The following is a 17,013-nucleotide window of genomic DNA, read 5'->3' as shown; positions in this document are numbered from 1 at the left end:
AACATCCCATGATTGGAAGTCTTGCAAACAGTCTAGAGAGGAAGAGAATTCAAGATCTGGAAATTTAAATTGAGAACTATCACAATGATTCATGAGGTTCTCGTGGGAAATGACCGAGAACCATGAGTTAGTTCCCTCCACTGATATAGTCTTACATATTTTTGTTTTCTATTCTCTTTGCCACACATTGCTTCCCTGCCATGCAATATGCAAGTGGCTTTGAGCAATAAAGACCTGACCTAGCCATCCCCACCCACGCCTCTACCAGGGAGAAGATGAGGCAAATAGATCTTAATAAGGAGAAAATAAAAGATGGCTAAGTGCTACCCCACTGTTACTCACAGGCTTCTGGTCAGGTTTGTGAGCAGCCGGCCTCTTGCCAATACCTACAAGTTTTCTTGGAAGCGGGACACAGACATTCCAACAGAATGACTCGGGAAGATTCTGCTAACTCTACAAGAGTTGATTGAACACCACATTTAAGTGATGCAACAGGGCATTGAATCATGCTCATAAAACACTCATCCTGTCAAGAGCCTTCCGAGAGGACGCTCAGGAGTCAGACCAGCGCTCAGGAGAAAGAAGGTAAGAAACACAAAGTAGACCCTTCTGGTTGAGCTGCCCACGCACCCTGTGGGTGGCAGAAGAGGCAGGTCTCACCCTCCAGGAGGCATTTTGGCCACATCTATCAAGTCATAAAAATGCTACTCTCTAATAGGCCAAGCTGTCCCCTGGGAATTATTCCATGAAAAGACTTCAGAGGAAACAGCCTGCGTATGCAGAGGTCATGGCAGAACTATCATCACAGAAAACCTGAAGCCACCTCAAAACAAGCCCCCAAAAAGAATTTTTTAAAATAAATTACATATCATGAAACCACTACAAATGAATGAAAACTAAGTGTTCATAATAAAAACTAGACAAAAACTCAGAGGAAAGCCATTTGATTTGGGGAAGGGCAAACGTAAGTATTTTACTTTTTAAACTTCCTTCAAAATTCTAAAATGGGAACAGACCAAAAAAATGGAAGAGAAAGAAAAGAAAGCCTTTGTCCCAGTAAACGGGGTGTTCCAGAGCTCTCTGGGTTCCAGTGATAATTCTCTGGTGTTCTTTTTTCTCTGTATGCTGTGTGTATGACAATGCTTCCAGGGAGAAAAACAGCAGCATTGCAGAGTCTGAAAGAAAGTGAAGCAAGGCCTTGACCTTAAAAGCAAACACAACAAAAATAATCCACTCTTTTTCATGAATGTGAGTAAGTTTACTACCTTTCAGCAAAGGTAGTGGTTTAGACTGAGTATCCCTTATCCAAAATGCTGAGGACCAGAAGTACTTTAGATTTCAGAGGTTTTCAGATTTTGGAGTATTTGCACAGACTTTAGCAGCTGAGCATGCCTAACCCAGAAATCCAAAAGCCAAAATGAAATCTGAAACATTTTGAACTCGACTCTCAAAAAGTTTCAGATTTTGTTGCACTTTGAATCGTAGACTGGGATGCTCAACCTGTACCTTAACTGAGGTGTCCTTTGGGAATAAAACTTTTTACAAAGAGATTTGAATCAAAATGTATAAGCCCCCACTCCTTCCCCGCAAAATAAAAACAGGGCATAGCACAAGCCCTGTCTCTGCCTGCCCCTTCTTTCATAATTACTCAGTGGAGATTTGAGTTGACATATGATATATAAGTTATTATGTTAGTTGTGGTTTTGTCATATGTGACCTTTCTTGCATTAGAACACATTTCTTCCATACATAATTCATTTAAAGTTTTTATCATGGAGGGATGTTGAATTTTGCCAAGTGTTTTTTTTTTTTTGGCAGCTACTGAGATATCACATGGGTTTATGCTTCATGTTCTTAATGTGATGTTATCATATTTATAGATTTGTGTATGTTGAACTATCCTTGCATTCCTAGGAAAAACACTACCTGATCACGGTGGATATCCTCTTAATATGTCATTGGCAGTACTCAGTTTGTGAAGTATTTCATTGAGCTTTTCAGGGTGCCAGATTACATTCATCTATGAACAACCTCTCTATTTAATGAAGCCTCTCCCAGTATTAGTGTTGAACACTGGACAATCCCTGACTCCTGAATGTGGACTCTGACATGGTTCTAGGAACCCTGAAATGCCCTTTTAGTGCATTCTCTTCTCTTAATGCTTCTGAGCCAAGGAAAGCAGGTCATGCGCAAGGAGCTCTCTGTGTGTGAATCCAAAAAGAAAACGGGTTTCAGTTAGCTAGCAACTGGTCCTAGTGAATAGATGCTACATTGGCCCTAATAGCTCTATGGTCCTAACAAATGTATTGCTGCATCACTGGGCTAAGAAGCAGCATATGGATTCTATTGCGATAGAGCTAAGAAAAAAGACAGACATTATAGACCCAGGACAGTCATCAGCAAACTTCATGAGGTGAGAGCGAGAAGAGTTAAACCCAAGAAAACCCCGTGATACCCTCTTGCTGCCACAGACACACTGACTACTCTGACTCTAGGAGATAAGCAAGACAAATACTTGAGACAGAAAGAACAATGGGCCCAAGAGTGTGAAGGAGGCGGAGAGGTGAGTGTGCCTAGGTTCCCACAGTCCCATGACTATTAGTCCCTGGGTTGTATTTTTGGGAGATGGTATATGTAATGCAGCAGTAGCAGAAAAATATCTTGGGAAATATTTTGCTGGGTGGATTTTGCCTGGGTGAGAAAGAAAAAAGGAAGGCATGGTAATTTCAGACACACTGGAAGTAGGAGGTTGCAACTCTGGTGCACCTGCACTGGGAACAGTGGGCAGACACACAGAAGAGAAGGCACAGACAGATGGGCAGGAAGGAAAGCAGGATGGGCATGCAAGGGGCCAGTTGAGCAAGAAGCAGAGGAAAGCCCTCCGGCAGAGCCTGGAAGGAGGAACAGACCAGGAACAAAGGTTGTTTCTGAAAGGAAGTAAGGCTCAGAGCAGCTCTGAGAGAGAAAACCAGAACTCTCCAAGCAACCATGGAGGCTTACTCAGCCACTTTTTTTATTATCATTTTTTCACTCTATATATTATTAAAGAAAAAAAAAGCTTGTAATTGGATTAAAAAAAAAAAAACCATCAGAAAACGCTCCAGCTGAGGGTGTGGTGTGACAGGCTGGGGCTTGGGTCTTTCTCGGCTCCTCTGACTTCCCTTTACATACCGGCCCATCACTCTACATGACTCTTCTTGCCAAGCACACAGGCAGATGTCATCCATGTCTCTGCGGTAATATTTTACTCAAGCCTCAACTTTTTCCCACTGGGCACATTCCAGGTGAGCCACAGCCCAAAGCACCCCATGGCATTCCCCAAGTATTCCCTCTGAAGAAACATCTCTAGCATCATCCCACCTTCCAGGGCCTGTAGACGGCTGCCTGGAACAAGCTTTCTCTTGTTAAGCCTCTGCTGCCTCAAGCCACAAGGCTGCTCTCACTTTTGTTGACCCCAAAGTCTGAAAAACAAGGGGATTTAGCCTAGTCTGCCCTGCTGCCTGCTTTCCCCCCATCAGAAGTCTTGATTTGTACTACGGTTATTCCAGAGAGTAAATGTCTGAGTAACTGGCAAATGTCACGCGCCTCCTGTCCTGGTTGGTTTATAGAAAAAGCCTCTCCATCAAACAGTCAGGGACCACCATGGGGACAAAGGACAAACGCATTCCTGGGCCTTAACTACATGCATGGCATGTACTCTTCCCCACTATCCCACCTTAACTCACGACTAGCTAGCTATTAATATCATAACATGTGACTTCCTGACCCTTTCACTCACTCTCAAAGGTCTACCAGCCTTAGAAATCAGATTTACCATTAAAACCAGGTCACTCTCACCGTTACTCTCCAAGGACAAACAACCCACAGGATCCTACTGTTGAGGAGTCAGCAAAACAGAAGATTCTCAGGGCCCTTGACTTGGTATTTGCCATGATTTGTTTTCTTCACTTCCACCTGTGTATTCTCTTAACAGCTACCCAACTCATCCTCATCACAAGACAGACATGTTTACACAGGGTGCCACATCCACATGAGATGGGATGATTATCACCAGTATGACCAGAAAACTCCTTCAAGGTTAAAGTTTTCACCCAGGAAACAAAAAACACCTTTTGAAATGTACCTACAGCCAATTAACATTCCTAAACTCTAGCTCGATTCTACCACACTTTCACACAAATGAATAAAACTAACTTTCTTTTGTCCTGAGAGTCAGCCTGACACTATCCTGTCAGTGCAGTGTCTCGTCTCAGGTAGAAGCCATCATAAAAGCTTTGTCTGTTTATTTGCTCAACTAATTTGGTTTTATTTCTTCTGTCACCAAGGCAAAGTCCCCATGTCAAGTAAAACCCAGATGGTCCAAAAGGACAGAGCATGCAGGCTGCTTACTCTGACAGCCTCCTGATCAGAATGCTGGGTGTATGAGAAGGAAACTTCTGGGGATTTGTGTGAATGTAGAAAATGAAGCCCAGACTAACATTGTTTTATATAAAGAAAGAAGAGGGCTGGGGTTGTGGTCCAGTGGTAGAGTGCTTGCCTAGCATGTGTGAGGCACTGGGTTCAATTCTCAGCACCACATAAAAATAAATAAATAAATAAATAAATAAAGGGATTGTGTCCATCTACAACTAAAAAAGTACTTCAGCTCAGAGTGCTACAGGTGATGGCTGTTGCATACAAAAAAGAATGATGGGTTCAAAAAATAACATTATTATAAATGTTGTGCCTGGCATTGGGCTGAGCTCTTTGGACACACAACCTCCCTAATCCTCATCATTTCCCCCATAAAAAACAGGCTTGTTATCATCCTGACTTCATGAATGCAGACATGCAGCAGAACAGGTCTGAATTCCCTACCAGGCTGTGGAGAGCAGACCAAGGCATTTAACTTCTTGGGCATCTTTATTCCTGTGATTTTTATTTTTTATAAATAAATATGTAAAGGAAAAAATAACAATGTGCCTCTCTTTGTTAAGAGCTGATTTTAAAATATCTGGAAATCATGTGAAATGGAAAGGGAAGTACTTTTCAAATTTTGAAACACTACACAGACTGAGGTGACCATGATGAGCAGACAATTCTCCATGGTGTCCTGTGCTGACTCCTAGTTTCTACAACATCACATCAATGATATTCAACAGAAGCCCATGAAGAAGTTTCCAGAGAAGCTTCATCTGCCAATATGACTACAAGACCCTAGAGGCACACTTTATTAAACTGGAATAATTCCCTCAACATTGACATTTGTGTCTGAAATGAAACTCACTGACAAAATTCTTGAATCTCTAGGAGTCTTATCCAGGTAGTGCAGACTACACCCTCCCTGGCAGGTCAAAAAGCTAAGAACTGAATTTCTGCAGCTCAGGGATAAAGGGGCACAGGGAACATCTCACAATATGCTACCCTAGTATTGGTCCTGGATATCAGTAGATGCCAGAAGAGGCTTCACTCTGATATTCCCTTATCTGCCTGAAAACTGGGCTTGCTAAAGAAGAAAACAACTGCCTTTGGTCAACAGCCCCTCTTCCCTGCAGCCCACACACATTTTTTCATTAACTAGACTCATCACAGGAACAAAGATGGAGAGACTGCACCTGGAGAGACTGTCACAAGCTATTATCTGTCTCCTGTGCCTAGTCAGCTTTCAAAGAGGATTGTTTACAGATCACTATTTGTCTCCCAGGCCATTCATTCCTCTACAAATCACTTACTGTACCTCAAAATGGCCCATATTCCCCCTTTTCCCACTCTCCTGCAAAGAAGGGTATTAGGCATCCTAACCTCATGGAATTATTGGGCACACACTGTCCTGTGATTTTCCTGTGCATGGTAATAAATCTGTATGCGTTTGTCTCCTGTTCACCTGTTCCTGTTCTTCCACCTATCCATCCCAACAGGGTAAGAATTTATAGACAACAAACTCAGCTTTTATCCAGGTTTTTCATCACAACACAATTTCCCTCACTGTGTTAATGTCTTAGGAATATGAACTTGAAATTGTACTCCTGACCAGCAGGACCTTATGACCTGGTGACTCTGACTTTTTCAGGGGAATAAGTGCTACTAGACAATACTCAGACATGCCTCGCTGGCATTTCCCAGTGTGCAAAGGGATGCCCTATCTCAAATCTGAAGACAAACTAAAGAGGAGAAAAGGGACCGAACACCTATGAGACAATACAACAGACCCTACATCCTTCATTCCCTTGGACACTGGGTGCTCATTTTACTCCAGAAGAGCTGAGGTGCTTACAGGGCTGTGTGGATAGGGATGGATAGTGGATGGGTGATGGCAAGTCAGTATATCATAGCCTAGGATGCACAAAGACCAGACAGGATAGTAGGATAGTGCTTCTTATTCCTCTCTTTCTGATCTAGAAATGATGCTGCAGTTTGGTGTCACTTTCATGATCCCCCACATGGATGTGACAATGGGAAGTCCTCCCTCCCACCCCTGTCTTCCTTGAAATTTCTGTTTGATGCTTGACTTCCAGGATTCAAATATGCCCTAAGTTAGTCCCTGAGATTTAAAACAGAGGGGAAAAAGTGAGAAAAAAAATCAATGAAATGAAAAAGATTTTTGCTGTACTTTGGATCTTAAATGATCCCCAAAGGCCCATGTGGTAAAAACTTAGTCCACAATTTGCTGCTATTGGAAGGTGGTGGAACCTTTAAGAGGTGAGGCCAAGTGGGAGGTCTTCTGGTCACTAGAGGTGGCCTCATATGGGAGTATCGGGACCCTACACCTTGCTCTTCCTCTTTTTTGCACTCAACCAGTATGAAGTGAATGGACCTCCTCTGCTATATGCTCTTGTTGTGATATGCTACCTTGCCATAGGACCAAAAGCAATAGCACCCATCAACTGTGGTCTGAAACCTCCAAAACTGTGAGCTAAAATAAACCTTTCCTTAAAATCAATAAAAGATAAAAAATAAATAAAATAAACCTTTCCTCTTTTTAAGTTGGTAATCTTGGATATTTTGTTACAGTAATGTAAGCTGACTAATGCAGTTGTTATTCTAAAAAAATCAATAAAATTGATAAATTTCTAGCAATATGACAAAAAAACCCAACAAAACAAAAACAAAAACAAAAGACAAAAATCACCACTTTCAGGAACAAAACTAAGGATATCACTACAGACCATATATCCATTAAATGGATAAAAAGGAGTACTACCAGCAACATTATACTCATAAATTCAATACCTTAGAAGAAATGAACCAATTTGTCAATAACCACAAATCATTCAAATTTAATTAAAATGAAACAGACAAGCTGAATAGTTCTATAGTCATTAAAGAAGTTGAGTTTTTAATTTAAAAGTTCCCAAAAAATAATTCTCCAGGGCCATAGGGTTTCACTGCAGAAGTCTACCAAACAAGATAAATTAAGAAACAATTAAGAAAAATTAATCTGTGTAATCTCTTCTGGAAAAGACAAGGAAGTTTCCCAACTCATTTTATGCAGCCAGTGCCTCCTTGATATTAAAGTAAAAAAAAAAAAAAGATAGTACCAAAAACAAACAAACAAACAAATCCCTATAGATAACATCTCCTATGAGTTTGGATGCAAACAAATTCTCAACAAAACATAAGCAAATTGAACCCAGCAATGACTAAAACAAATGACATACCATGTGAGAATGTAAATTAATATAGCCATTATGAAGAACAGGATAGAGGTGCCTCAAAAAACTAAAAAATAGATCCCACAATCCCACTTCTGGGCACATAACCAAAAGAACTGAATTCAGTATGTTGAAAATATATCCATGTTCTCATGTTCATTGCAGCATATGCACAATAATCAAGATTCAAATCAACTTAAGTGTCATCAGTAGATGAATGGATAAAGAAAATGTGGTGTATGTTCATGATGGACTATTACCCAGCCTTAAAAAAAAATTCTGTCTCTGCAATCATATGCATACATGTACAGACCTGGAGGACATTATGCTAAAGGAAATAAGCTGGGCACAAAAAACACCATATAATCTCACTTACACGTGGTGAACTGCCAGGCACAGTGGTGCATGTCTAATCCCAGCAGCTCAGGAGGCCAAGGAAGGAGGATCACAAATTCAAAACAAGCCTCGGTATCTTAGTGAGCTCCTGATCAACTTAGTGAGACCTTGTCTCAAAATAAAAATGATCTGGAGATGTGACTCAGTGGATATGTGCCCCTTGGCTCAATCTCCAGTACCCAAAAACCAAACATAGGGGCTGGGCTTGTGGCTCAGTGGTGGAGCACTTGCCTAGTATGTGAGAGGCACTGGGTTCGAAAAGTTCTATCAACAACTAAAAAAAAAAAATGTTAAAAAAAACCCAACACAAATAAAAGAGATGAACTCATAAAGCAGAGAGTAGAAAGGTAAGTTACCTAGGGAGGAGGGATGTAGAGACACTGTTCAAGGCATGAAGTTTCAATTAAGAGGAATAAGTTTTCAAAACCTACTGTACAGCATGATGATCATAGCTATTAACATTGTGTGATGTATTTCAAAACTGCTAAAAGAATAGAAGTTATACGTTCTCATTTCAAAAAGATGTGTGTGAAGTGATGGATGTGATAGCTTGATATCATTATTCCAAAATGCATCAAACATATATCAAACCATCATAGTGTACCACATAAGTGTACACAATTATTGTCAATTAAAACCAAAAACTTAGATTTTAAGAAAAGAATGATATACCATGAGCAAGTGAGATTTATTCTGGGCAAGGCTGGTTCAACATTAATCAATCAATGTAATTCCCTGTGAGTGCTCCTTCCACATCAACACAAAGACATGGCCATGCTGGGTGGAAACGCAAACCCTCATTCAAGTTAAGCCCACTGCCTGTCCTCCTTGAGCCCAGATCCCAACTTAGGGTCAGACCCTGGGAAATTCATACTTGAATTTGATTTGCTAAGAGCTGTCCAAAGATGTCAGAGAACAACATTCCTCCCAAAGGCTCACAGGCCTATTTCTAACTGACTCCCTTTACGCCCTAGCTAAGTCACCTGGTACCTTTCTTACCTTGAAAAGCACCCTAGCTCTAACTGATGGATGCACCAAGCTTGGGTCAAGTATAAAAGACCCTGTCCATTTTCAACTTGCTTTATGAAATAATGAGACAGCATCCATGTGGAGTCCTGGAGGGGGCAACTCCCCAATCTGAAAGCTCATTCTGTTCTCTGCAGTCCAGTATCAAGTGTCAGGCAATTTTGGCTACAAGTGGTACTCAGCCCAGTCCTTGCTTGCAAAAAGCAGCAGCTCTGCAAAGGGGCTTGAGGTACAGTTCAGTGGTAGAGTGTTTGCCCAGCATGCATGAGGCCCTGGGTTCCATCCTTAGTACAGAGGGTAGAGGGGGTCTGCAAGGCTTATGGATCTTATGAACTTAAAAGTGTACTATAAAACCATTCCTAGGTCTACTTTTTGATATTAAAGTTGCTCTTAAAAGTTTTGAAGTAAATTGGGAAAAAACTCAAATCTAAGTTCAAATTCAATTGTTGACAAATACCAAAACATAAATTCAAGTTCGACTGGCTCCGAAGTTGTGAGTCAGAGGGGTGTCATTTAACTCTCACCTAGACCTGGCTCAGAGCACGTATGCAGATTTTCAGCAGGGAAGGGTGTAGCTCTGGATAAATTTTCTAACCTTTGCTGCTTTGCAGAATCTGGAGATAAGCAGCATGGATTTTCTGGCAAGAAATTCACACAGTAGTCAATCATACTTATATCAATCCACCTAATGGGTACAACACTAGGTACACTGCTGCCTTCTAAGTGAAAGACACTCTGAAGCTGGCACAATAATTATGGAGAAGATTTATCTCGGGCAACCTTGAGATGAAACATGGCCCTGGCATGTTTCAAAACCCTGGAGCCTTACAGAAAAGAAGGCATCCACGTGGACCCTCAGAAGCCCATATCAGCAGCTGCTTCAGGAGTAGGTAAACATGTCTTCCCATATCTGCTAGAGTTCTTGGGTAGCCAGCCAGGGAGCTGCCACTGTGCACAGATGATCAAAGTAGGTACAATATCAGAGGTCCCAGTCTTCTTCCATACCCTTCTCTGTGCACCCACCCCCATGGAAGCTGAAAGCTGCCCATGCTGTACTCCCAACCTACCCCTCCCCACATCCTGGAGAGATGCACCTATAGTTTCTAAATCGGCCTTAATCCTAACTATCTGCAGATCATTTTTGTTTTTGAGAAAAGATTATCTTCTAGACTTTCCTGAAAAGCAAGTCTTTGGGTTTTATTCACACTTCCTTAACTTTCTCATTTTTGTTGGCTGCGTCTTATATTGGAACCAACTATATCCTGTCAGATATAACACTCACTTCCTTATGTGGACTCCAGGCATGAGTCCCCGTAGCAGGCAATGCAGAGCCACATGCTGAATTTACTTTCTCAGGAGTTATATCATCCCTGAAAACTAAGGGTGAGAATATTCTACAAGCCAATAATACAACTATATGCAGTCTGCCATGAACCCATGGAAACAGGACAATTCAATGAATGGTGGACAACACAAACCAACAAGAACTTCCAAAACAGCAAACTCAACAGCACCTCCAGTCCGCCCTCCTCCAACTGTAAAAGGAGACACCAAAATTTTGCTGGGACCTTCCAAACTGAAACCAGTTCTGGTTAAAATAAATTTTAAAAAAATCTTTGTGTTTGCCTCCTGCCCAGTTCTCTGACCAGAGTCTCCAAATTCCTCCTAGAGTTGGTTCATCTTTCAGATGGGAGACAGCAAGACACTAAAATACCTTGCAAGTAAAAATTTTAAATTGCTGCCCCACAATGCAAATGTTTTACTGCAGTATTGAATTGTTCTTGTGGTCCATTAAATTGTTGTCCTATTCCAGGCAAGTAGGGATATTTTAAATAGATCTCAAAGTGGGTACTTGATGTTCAGTGTTTCTTTAAAATGCCCTAACACTGACTGATATCTGAGAATATTCTACAAGTACTAAGAAATTAAAATAGCCAATGTAGCAGTGAGAATCCCAGCACTGTATCTTGCAGGTGTGGGAGCATTAAGCAAATTTACTCAGTGAGTTGCAGCACTGAGCCCATTGTGTGCCAGGTGCATGGGGCTGTCAGATGATGAATGTCTCAGGGATCTGACCAAACACCAGGAGCAAGGAGTGGGAGGGTCACGTACAACATGCACCTCTGCTGAAATCTGAAGTAACTGCTGGGAAGCTTAAAAAACAACACCCAAGGAAGCTGAAACACAGGTGGCTTCCTGGTTCCTGTCTCAGGTGAGGTTTGGTGTGCAGCCCTGCGAGTCACAACAAGGAACTGAGGGGCCAAGCCAGGTGCAGATGGTTCAAGCCAAGCAACAGCCCTCCCTGCCTGAGGATTGGGCAAACCCTTACATATTCTACCATGTTTCTAAGAAACTGGTGCGGGCACAGTTTGCTTGACCCATGTAGAAGCTAGGCAAAAGCCAGATGGCCTGACTCTCCATGTCCTAGGGCAGCCCTGACTCTCCCCTGCCAGAGATCATGGATCCTCACATAAATGGGCATGGTAATGTACACAGCTAGGTGTGTAGGGACTCACATGTATCCATGGGGGATTGTTCCAGGACCTGTGCAGATACCAAAATCTGAGTCTCATATATAAAATGGCATAGTATTTGCATACAACTTACAAACATCCTCCTGCATACTTTAAACTATCTCTAAGTGATTTGTAATTCCATGTAAATACTGTATAAACAGATGTTCAACTTCATTGTTGAGGGAATAATTACAAGGAAAAAACTATACATGTTCAAAACAGATCTAGTTTTTGAATATTTTTGATCCACGGTTACTTGAGTCCACAAATATAGGACCAGTGGATGGATGTGGTCAACACACATATAATATATATATTTCCTATTACTAACAAGTTTTATGCTTATTTAATTTCTTCTCCAAATTCTTGAAATAAGTTGAGTTTCTTCAGGGAGTACAAGTTTACCTTGCGCAAAATATAATTTTTTTCCTCCTGAAAAATTTTAACACTCAGTGAGGGGATAAAACATGAGTCTGTGGGAAAATGCAGTGTGTCTCACCCGGGTAATTATGTGGAAATGCTATGAAAGGGCAGGAGAGAGGTCTTTCATCGTGTCCCGATATCAAATGACTGACTGTAAGAGAGGAATCTTTTGAACAGACAATGAACTGCAATGTGACATTTGATTTCCAAAGCTTGCCCTGCATCTCTGGAATAGAGAAAGCAGCATCAAGTGCCCTTTGACTTTCCCAGCTCCCAGGGTGTCTGAGGAAGTCACTTCTGCTGTCCTGCTCAACTGTGGAAAGTGGGGGGTAGGGGGGCAGGGCACAGGCACCTCCACCAGCCTCCAGGCCTCACTGATGATTGCATACTGTAAGCGGTTCAGGACAAAGCCGTCAATCTCCTTCAGGACTCGCACAGGGGACTGTCCAATCTTCTTCATCAAGGCGTGGGTTCTGTCCATTGTTGCAGGGGCCGTCTCTGGGTGAGGGACCAGCTCGACCAGTGGGACATAATATGGAGGATTCACCTTGGGAGAGGGAGAGAGAAGAAGGGTCAAGGAGATGCTCTGGGGAGTGTGGCTCTGGCTGACTGGGCCCACCTATCCCAAATGGTCTGGGTGGGGGTGGGTGTATCTTTGGAAAGGCCTTAGATTCAGTGTCTAATAACAAAACACTTGAAAAAGCAATGCATTCACAAGAAGAGAGGAAAGAGAATTTGAGCACAGAACTGCATAGTTATCAACAGTGATGGGGCCCCTTGTGTTTCAAGCAATAGAGAGAGAGGAGAGGAGTGAGTCAAAGGGCTCCTGCTTAGAAAGGTTGAGGGACAAACACACTGTCTTCAACGCTTTCCTTTCTGATGGGCCCTTCTGCTATAAGACTGCGAGGCAGACTAGGAGACACATCCCCCAGGAATTTGGAAGTCAAACACTCAGAAAAGGAGGCAGTTTCTCCAAAGTTTCCGGGGATGGTCCCTGTGCTCAGCCCAGGCAGGGTGCGCGTGGCCGGAGGTACAGAGAGGGGCTGCAGCTGCCAGGCTCTGTAGGAGCCTAGGCTGGGCCAGGCACAAGGGGAGCATTCTTCCTCCTGTCGGGTATCTGAAACAGAGCCTGGTGCATGTGATTGCAGATAGCACAGCGCGCCAACACAGGCTTCCTTCACCCTCTCTGGGCACATGGAACCAGTCAGCCCCATAGGAGAGGCAGCCAGCCCTCCCAGGAGACAGCCAGACCATTGACAATTCATCCACATACAGCAGAGGAGGGGGCAGATTCCTTTTCCCCTTCCCAGGATGAAAACACAGGCTAAAGATGAGTGGTGGAGAGTATTGAATACCTCTGTGTTTTGCTACTTTCTGTAGTTGGTCCTCTCATCTCACAGAGAGTGCTAAAGGGCATCCTCTGGGCAGCAGCAGCACCAAGCTTGGACCAGGCATTACCATACAGATATACAAAGAAATGCACAGAAACACACCTGCTCTTACAAGCAGCAAGCTCATAAACCAAATATGTACATGACAACCAACACAAGGGCAAATGGTTTGTGTGTCAGACAGAAGGGTGCATCAGAAAAGACACAAGTGTGGGCAAAGGTGGCTGGGGGAGCCTCCTGGTACTTTACAGCAGGAAGCAGGCCCTGATCTAATTCTAGGCAGCACTGGAGCTCAGTGGTAGACCAGATACATGTTTGGGGCCATGCATCCTAAAAACAATGCCTCTTTTTCTGGCTGTACTGTCTGCAGGCAGGCTGCCCCCTTCCAGAGAGCATCATTCACAGAGCAAAGGACTGGGGGGCTAAGGAGACCTCTATCACATCCACCAGTCCATCATGCTCCCCAAACTGAGCTCAGGAAGGAAAAAGAAGGGAAGACTTTGTAGAGTGTGGCTAAAGTATCAGTAGAACCCTCTCCTGCTTTGACTGCTGGCTGACACAGATTCTAAGTAACAGTAGGTTTTGAGATGAAATGCAACTTCCAGACAGTCCTTCACTAACATGCTCCAGGGGCCATACTGTTATATCTAACTCCTGTCCACCAGAATTCTGGAGTCATCACCTCAGAGAGATGAAGTAGATGAAGAAAGTCACACACACACACACACAAAAAAAAAAAAAAAATGAAAGGAAGAATGTTCAGAATAGAGAGAATGGCTGTGTTAATACCCATCTTCCTGGGCCTTTCATGTGTGATGTCCACCCACAGCCCCTTTTGTTGACTTTAGTCTAGGAAGCCCACACTAAACTACTCTGCACTGACACCACATGCCTACCCTGTCAGCACCTTCCACTCACCTCCCGGTGCTGAGGAAGGTGAGTAAAAGGTGCTTTAACTCCTATAAAAGGTGCCTGAGAGAACATGTGGATGTCACAACATGCTGGCTAGTGACTTCTCTGTGCTGGGGTGGAGATGGAGTCTTTTGCAATTGTTGAATGTCTCCTTTTGCCAGGGCCTTTCAGGAGCATGAAGCCGCCTCCTCTTTCATCCTATTTCCTGTCCAGACAAAGATAACTGACACCTGAAAGACTGAGGATGGGAGCCAGGCACTCAACTTCTCCTTTCTGGCCTGGGAAACTCTGGATCCTCAAAGTTTATCAATGGTTCTTAACTACTTAAGACTACCTGTCCAACTTATTCAAGATTATTTCCCTCCATTCACGTAGATGCCAGTGGAATGACTGAAAAATGAAGAAATAAAATTCTGAAGATGGTTAACTTGGATTATCTGATTTGCTTTTAATTAACATTAGTTTTGATTAAAAATGCTTCATAAAAGCAACAAGAGATTAATTTTGGCAATAAGGTTTGGATTTGCTTTAACTCTGCTCTTTGTCTTTGATTAAATAAGTAAAAGCAAACAGTACCTGGATGAGACAATAGGGATGATGGAAAAAAATGTCATTATTCAAGTTATTGACCATCCTACTAGTCAGAGGATTTTGCTGTGTGTAGCACAGAAGAAAGTGAATCAGGAGTAATCTTACCCATTGGATAGTTTAAAATTGAACAGATGTGGGAAAAGTCTTGTCAAAGAATATAAGAAGTAATTTCTGGACAATTTGATTTAGTTTAGATTTTCTTTTTAATTTTTTAAAACTAATTTAAAAGCAAAAATACTGGTTAGAAATTGGGAATTTTCTAACAAGCAAAGACTCTCCACTGAAGCAAGCAGTTTAACAATCTAAATAGTGGCTTACAGGTTCCAAGAGCCCTTTTGTGGGCACATCTATGCCATAGAAGGAAAGATGTCACAGGCTTCGTGGGACTTGATTTGGGTGCTTTCAGATAGGCTCCCTCCTGGTTCAAACGTCACTTACATTTGCATGGTAACTAAGCAGCTCAGTGGTATTCCAGGCAGTTCCTCTTCTGGGCATATAAAATTTGATGGGTATCTACCTCTCTGAGCAAATCTGGTACCTCCCACTCTCAACTGCTGTTGCTCAAAAGAGGAATTTCCCTACACTCAATCCTAGGCCCTGTCACGCATGTTTAGCTACATGTCCTATGTTGTCATTGCTCCCCTCTCTGACCCATCTTCGCTGGATTCAGTTCTTCAGAGTAATACAGTTTTCTATAAACCAACTATAAGTTGAGTATCCCTGACCCTAAAATCTGAAATTCAAACTTGCTCCAGAAATCTGAAGCTTTTTTTTTTTTTTTTTTTTTTTTGGTGATACTTGGAATGGAACTCAGAAGCACTATCACTGAGCCACATCCCCAGCCCTTTTTTTTTTCTTATTTTGAGACAAGTTCTTGGTAATTTGCCAACAATGGCCTTAAACTTGTGATTCTCCTGCCTCTCTGCCTATGGAATCACTGTGATTACAGGTGTGAATCACTATGCCTAGGAGAAATCTGAAATTTTTTGAGCACAAATGTGAAGCTTAAAAAGTTCTGAGTTTTAGAGGCACATCAGATATGGCATTTTTTTGGATTAGGCATACTCAACTGATAAAGTCAATGCAAATATTCCAAAATCTAAAACACTTCAAAATTTGGAATGTTCTTGTCCCAGGCATTTCAGATAAGGGATACTTAAACTATATTCTAGAGCCTTCCAACTTTCTCCTACTGATCCCCAAATACGTTGGCTCTCTCAGCCATACTGGTCTCCTTAACATCCTATAGGCCTATGTGCGTTCTTGGTCTAGGGTCTTTGCTTATGCCGTTCCCAAGTGTTAAACACTCTTTCCATCATCAGCCCAACCAGATCCTATCCAGGCTGGCCCAGCTGCTCTGTGTAGCTTCTTCCTACCCTTAACCTCTGATGACTGGGTGATACCAAGGGTGTGACCCCCATTATGTACTATCATATTTATCATGGCTTGGCCAAGTTAACTTTCCTGCTCTAACAGGCTGCCCTGGTTCTCCAAGGTCATGCTGAGCTCACTGTCAGGACTCAAATGTCATTCACTGAGCGATCCTTAAATCTTTCCCAGTATTAATACCTTAACCTCAAAAAAGATTCCTTGAGTGCTCACATGCCAATTTGGAACCCACTACTCAATCAATCTCATAACATACTCACAGTAAGGAAGTTTGCCTAGTAGATTACAATGGATGGAGAAAGGGAACAATAGGAAAAGAAGGGTTTAAAGCCAAACCTGACTCTCACAATCTCAGAAGTGGGCCAGGATCTGTACTTAAACAAAAATGACCTCATTCTGAATTGGTTGAGTAGAAAAGTTACTTGTCTACAAAATCCTATTCAACATATGCATTTTTATCATAGCAGTTTGACTTCAGGGGTGAAATTACTTGTTTAGTTGTCAGCCTCCTCAGCTACATGATGAGTTACTCGGGGGCTAAAACCTCAAACATTGCTCATTCTATGCCTTGACGCCTTAGGCACACAGATAAAAATCCAACGGATTTTTAGACATTCTTTTTTTAGATGCTAGTATTTCACAAGTCTAAATATACTAAAAACTAATGAACTATATGATTTTAATCAGCAGATTGCATGGCATGTGAATTATATGCCAATAAAGCAGTTTAAAATACTA

The 17,013-nt window shown here is 42.2% G+C and overlaps 1 protein-coding gene across 2 annotated transcripts in view; it reads right to left on the bottom strand.

Annotated features, from left to right (window-relative positions):
- Nucleotides 1-17,013, bottom strand: part of Cryl1 (crystallin lambda 1) — a 131,249-nt gene that overhangs the window by 14,803 nt on the left and 99,433 nt on the right. For both annotated transcript variants that reach the window (XM_005338618.4, XM_078015704.1), the window contains exon 5: nucleotides 12,345-12,539. In XM_005338618.4, coding sequence (XP_005338675.1) covers nucleotides 12,345-12,539 — 195 coding nt within the window. The remainder of the gene's footprint in view (nucleotides 1-12,344; nucleotides 12,540-17,013) is intronic.

The sequence above is a fragment of the Ictidomys tridecemlineatus genome, chromosome 6, assembly GCF_052094955.1.
Source record: "Ictidomys tridecemlineatus isolate mIctTri1 chromosome 6, mIctTri1.hap1, whole genome shotgun sequence".
In the NCBI taxonomy this organism is placed as follows: domain Eukaryota; kingdom Metazoa; phylum Chordata; class Mammalia; order Rodentia; family Sciuridae; genus Ictidomys; species Ictidomys tridecemlineatus.
The sequence above is the reverse complement of the archived record's forward strand: the minus strand, read 5'-3'. Positions and strand labels throughout refer to the sequence as shown.